This window comes from Hypoxylon trugodes, assembly GCF_022578975.1.
Source record: "Hypoxylon trugodes strain CBS 135444 unplaced genomic scaffold F4822scaffold_11, whole genome shotgun sequence".
NCBI lineage: Eukaryota > Fungi > Ascomycota > Sordariomycetes > Xylariales > Hypoxylaceae > Hypoxylon > Hypoxylon trugodes.
In genome coordinates this window covers 1269685-1275684 of record NW_026250026.1, presented here as the reverse complement: position 1 = coordinate 1275684, position 6000 = coordinate 1269685, and the positions used below count along the sequence as shown (strand labels likewise).

Below are 6000 nucleotides of genomic sequence, written 5' to 3'. Positions count from 1 at the left end.
TATGTGCAAGTCGTGAAAAATTCTTGTAACATGGCCGAATAGTGTCATTGCTGCGTGTTACTAAGTAGTTACTAGACATGTTACTAGAGGAATAGAGAAACCAATTTCGTATTAGAAAGTGAAGCAATTCAAGATTTTCATCCGGTGATCTGCGTCCTATCGTATGTACCTAAAATACAGATATCGTAAATTTCGTAAGCTTGTACTAGTGCAGTCTTACTTTCGACGCACCCTTACGGGTGCAGCGCTTTAATTTACAAATGATGCATTGATTCGCAAGTCATCCGAAGTACATCCGGGACCATACATTTTGTATGGCATTCTTATGTACTGTGGATTCCGGCGTAATCAGGTCCTGGTTAAATCAATATTTAAATTTGGGAAAAATACCTATAATTGTATGAAATTCCCACCCAACCGGAAGTACCTCGGCAGTTGCGAATTAATGCACCATTTGTAAATTAAAGCGCTGCACCCTCTAGGAGGGTGCAGGGCGAAAGTGAGCCTGCACTAGTAGGAGCTATGGGCAACAAATAGCAAAAATAGCAAGGTGTAGCTTGGTCTAGGTAGGTAAAAAATTTACAAGTTCAAACACAAAATGCAGCACCCCCCAGGTCAGAAATAATAGAAAATACAGGGCAATACAGGCTTTCACCGCTCTGGTTTTACGGGTTATGATGTAACCAACATGCACGTTTCCCGCTACAAGGACTAGAGTTTAGTGTTGTAGGTATACTTAGGTAGGTAAGATACAGTTAGGATACAATATTAGCGCCCCGCCGTTCCCACCAATTCCACCAATTTGACCAATCCCTCCTGGGACCCTGGCGCCTTGGCGGCTAAAATAGTGAGGAAGAGCAAAGAAGGACGCTAACGACCCGGTAGCTGCCATTTTCAGCTTCAGAGCAACCTGGGCAACGGCGAGCGCCCACTAGATTGCCCTGGCGACGAAGCGCTAGTGGATCTCTTACAGGCACGTCCGGCGTCGGGATTGGGTGAAACCTGCTAGCACGAGCCAGCAAGAACCAGCACCAATCCAGCACAGGCCAGGTACAGGCTGTGTTACCACGCAACCACCATTGTAGCTGCTGTAACTGTTGTAACTGAAACTCCACCTACCTGATTTCGCAAACCACCAGGCGGGACTGCGGGAGAGAACAAAAAGCATCAGAGCCCCTTCGTACTTTCTTTCACCTCTCCTTCTTCACTCCAGCAGCCGACCTCTAGAAGTCGACGTCCCTCCCCAAAACAACAACACCGCAAAGTGCCGTTACCATTGACAAGTTCGACAACACGTCTTCTAGGGGTAAGACGTGTGTTATTCGGCATTTTCACCAAAGAGTGTTGCTTCGACATCCCTAAGTAATAGTTAATTGGCCTGGGGTTCGATTGTGCTCTTCAGTGCTGAGCTTTTCTTTTACTAACAGGGTCGAACCGAATTTAATAGAGTCAATTCACCAGCAATTGACTTTTTATTTCACACGTTCCATTGGGGAGCGGTACTACACCTTTCGTCAGCTAACCTCTACCTCTCTACCTACCTATTTCTTACATCCTCCCACACTCCTACCCACCTTACATCCTTCTTACGCACCAATCCCGTCCGACCTTCCTATCTCGGTAATTCGCACATAGCTCATAGCTTTTCGCGACTCGAGGTGAGTACATACAAACAGGCATAGACGTAGCTAGCGATAGCCTCTCCCCCCTAACTAGCAAACCCTACCTAATTATACCCATACAATCATGTATTCCCACAATTTGTATTATGGCAATTGGAGATCGGAAACTAAGAATTGATGTTCGTAACTATAGCGAGCTGTAGAATTTAGAAAGTCGGAGTTGAAGAGTCTAGTCCGAGTCCGATTAATTCTCTCTACCTTTACCCTCGAATCCTACTATCACACGAGTATCGCGGACGACGCCGAGCATTCTTAAATGTCCTAGAACCGAACGATCATTCAGCAGTATTACATGCGATCTGCTTTTATTGAACGATTGAGGAACATAGAAGGAGAGACTTTAGAAGAGACGGGATATAATTCACTTGCGCGCAAGACACGGGGAACATTGCTTAATCGTGCTTCTTTCTACCTTACGAATATTTCGCAAGTACTTAGACGTCGAGGATCGTGATTATTATCATTTATCCTCTTGTCAGTCTATCGCCTAGCCAAAATGGATGCTTCTTCACCGTTAGCCGCTATGCATCATGCTCCAGCGGGATCTTGGGGTCCTCGCTGTATGTCCTCTCGTAACCCTTTCGGAGGTAACATGGGTATCCGTGAGCAATTGCAGCGATCGAGGCCGGATTACTTCAACATTAAGTCTGTTCGAGGTTCATCTCCGGCTGCAAGTCTTGCTGCAGATCTCTCGCAAAATTTCAGAATTGATAGTGAGGACAGGTATGTTAAGAGATTCTATGTATAACAAAGAAAAGAGTTGCATTAACTAACCAATTTGTTCAATTAGCCCTCGCTTTCCGACACCGCGCAGAGCTCTATTCACTTCCAATATGATGGAGGCTATAGAGAATCGTGGTATGCTTCGCGAAGCTCGTAGTGTAGACAATTGGCATTAAATACTGACTTTCGCATAGGTTATGTCACAACGCCGCCTTTGCCGGCCACATCGTCTCCTGCGCCGTTAGAAGACATGATGGATATCTCTCCGCTACCCCAGAAGGATGCTTTCTACAGCTCCATCGAGATAACGTCTCCTACCCCTCTGGGACACCCTTGCGATGATGAGATGATGGTTGAGTCTCCTATTGTGATGACTCGCCAATCCTCCATGGGCCTTGAGCCGCCGAAGATGTTGTGGGAGTAAGTCCATCGCACTGACCATGAGTTAAGGGATAGTGTGAATGCTAATAGAAGGAGCAGCAACCGCAACAAGCGATCGGGGCTACGACGACCGTCGTTGAGTCGAGCTAAGGTTCACTCTACTAGTACCCTTCTTTCTTCGCGATTACACCCAGAGAACCAATTGTCTACTTTTCGCTTTGGTTCTGAATCTCGACTAATGGGTCCTACGTCTGCGGCCATGTCTCCCGGCGATTGCTTCGAAGACTCTCCCATTCAAGATCGACGACCACAAACGTCTCACAGCCCTTCTCCTACTAGTGCTACGGCAGCCCGACCGAAGCCTCAGTTTGCGAGTCTTACTGGGACTCGGGACATTCGCACCGGCTCGCCGATCCCTAGCCATGTTCGTCGCTTGTCCAACCCGTTTGCCCGACCTCGTCGGCAATATCGCCGATCGCTCAGCATGTTTGATAACCCGGGCGATGTGATGAAGGCTAACGAGGAACCCATGCCTCAAAGCACTCTTCAATCTGTAATGGATGTTGAAGAGACCCAGGACCCTGTATTGCCTCATTTCTTTCCCGATGACGAGAGCGATAACATCCCCAGAATTTCGAGGGACACCTTCCTTGAGGTGTTGGATGGCAAGTTTAACGAGCAATACACCCAGAAGATGATCATCGACTGTCGATTCGAATACGAATATGATGGTGGACACATCGAGAATGCTGTCAACTACAATGACAAGGAGTTGCTTACACGACAGCTTTTCGAGAACCCCATGGATGGCAGAACGCTCCTCATCTTCCACTGCGAGTATTCCGCTTGCCGTGCTCCCATGATGGCCCGCCATATCCGCGCCTCCGACCGTACTGTCAACGCCGAGTACTACCCTCGACTTACATACCCGGAAGTCTATATCCTGGATGGCGGATACAGCGAATTCTTCATTGAGCATCGTGAGAGATGCCACCCTCAAGCATATGTCGCAATGGGCGCTGAAGAGCATGCCAACACCTGCGAGCGCGAGTTGGGCAAGCTGCAGCAGAAGCGCAAGGGCTTAGGAAGAGCTAAGACATTCGCATTTGGCCACCGGGATTCCATGGTAGACGGTTCTCCTTGTGCTCCTGTCAGACGACATGAGTACCAATCTCCTACCATGATGATTGGTAATTCACCAATTCTTGGCAATAATCGATCGCCTGCACGCCGTATGGCTTCTTACTAAACGTACCGGAGCCTTTTGAGACGAAACACGACCGAAAGTCACTAGTACCGGTCATTTACTACCGCACACAAAGATTTCGTTTCACAACATTTATATCCGCCCTGGTTCTCTGATTTCGTCGGCTGATGCCGGCCTTGTTTTCATTATACCCCCTTTTCGCTTCAGCATTAGACAGGCATTTGCATCACATACAAGGTCGCTTGCATTGCTCTGAGCTAAGTTAGATCCGGCATCTGATCTGCTCATCGGTCGGCGCTTATTTCATTCTCATAATGTGTTATAAAAAAGCATGGCGTTCGGTTAGGACTCCGGCCTTCTTTCATTTTCTTTCCTCTTTTTTCTTTATGTTTTCGACCAAAAAAGGTCCGTCCTCTCGGCCATCGAGTTTGCTCACTTCGACTTCGAGAGCTTCGGTTCCGTGCCTCTCACAACGTGGAGTGGCTTTTTTCACGAGTTACTATTTCATACGAATCCGCACATACTTTTTCTTACGATTTCGATGTTTCCTTGAGGACAAATAGGAAGCACTACGTCCGCTACGATCGCGATCCACTACGATCCGAAAAAATACTTGCCTCTACGACTTTTTTCCTTTAATATTCTTTACTACACACACTTGAGCTTTCCGACACTAAAAACTCTGCATTGTTGTCTCGCCCGAATAGAGACGAGACTACATGCGTGCCTCAGGAATAGGAGACACGCCGTTGATGAATGCACAGGGGACAGGGTGAAGGGGGGTTTCGGTGAATGTGTACGATGCGTGGCAGGCGTGAGGAGACCAGATTGACTGCAGTTAGGAGGGTTTACAAGCTGCTGGAAGCAGGGTAGGAGAGGGCGTTATTTTCCAGGGTTAAAGGGAATCACTGGTATTTGGCGTCAGTCTCGCGGTTTCCGGCAGGATTTGTAAAAGAAACCTTCCTCATCATCATCCTTTTTCCAGTTTCGGGCACGGGAGTCATTCACTTGATCATCCTGATTTCTTTTTGCCCTATTCTGTACACTAGTTCTTACTGCTCTCATACCTGGTCTGCTAGGGGACTGCTACTACTGCCGATCTACGGACGGCTCTTGCGATTGTGCTCCAGGGATGGAAGGCATGGGTGATACCTACTGGACTCCCCTGGGCTGGGCTGGCTATCATAAAGCTACTTAGTAATACGAAGTACAAATCGCCAATGCATCTGAAATCACCTGCTTGTTGTGCATGTCTCTGAAAACGGTAGTAGGTGAGCCTCGACTACATTCTCGTGATACTGCACATCCTGTCGTCTTAGGTAAGCATTTTTTTAATTTTGTCTTATTGATAGTAGGTTATCTCGATGCTTGTTTACCTAGGTAGGTACCCCAACGTACTACGTCAGCTACCTGCTTCCTACACTTACGATCTAGATCTTGAAGCTTGCCTTGAGTCATGAAGGCATTGGAATGGAGGCTTGGTGAAGCTATCCCATACCGCGTTAGCCTTTTCGCCGACGTCAAAACCGGAGAAACCCGCGTTAAATGCTAGTGGAAGATTAGAAAAACGTGCGTTGAGGAATGCGATGAACGTGTCATGGTGCTTAGAGTTAGAGGGGGAACGCGGTTGCACGTGACTACGTCAGGCAAGTCCTGCTCCACACGCTTCAGAGCTCGACTGGAATATTTTCCTCATTAAATCTCGCGTCCCTCCTCTCTACGTGTTCTGTAGGCATCTACACATCTTCCTCTTTTCCTCGGAATTGAATTTCGCGGACGTTTTATTCCATCGACGGTGAGTCTGGCTGTTAATAAACGTCTAACTACCTACTTGGGTAATAGGCCCACTCTCATCCGCAAAGTTCGGACTAGGTCCGATCCGTGTGGACCCGCTATTTCGGCGAGCTTCCGGGTTTGAAAACCTTCTTTTAATCCGCTTTTCGAAAGACGGAATCTTTCACTGTTTTTCCTATTCGGAAATCGAGCGTAATGTTTCGTATACTCGCC

General features: G+C 47.5%; 1 protein-coding gene across 1 annotated transcript; it reads left to right on the top strand.

Moving 5' to 3' along the window:
- Positions 1 to 1673: 1673 nt before the first annotated feature.
- F4822DRAFT_81990 (uncharacterized protein) lies at positions 1674 to 4171 on the top strand. Its single transcript, XM_051464026.1, has 4 exons — positions 1674 to 2405; positions 2473 to 2540; positions 2600 to 2825; positions 2886 to 4171. The coding sequence occupies exons 1-4, from the start codon at positions 2179 to 2181 to the stop codon at positions 4033 to 4035; spliced, it is 1671 nt and encodes a 556-aa protein (XP_051309355.1). The 5' UTR covers positions 1674 to 2178; the 3' UTR covers positions 4036 to 4171.
- Positions 4172 to 6000: the final 1829 nt, after the last annotated feature.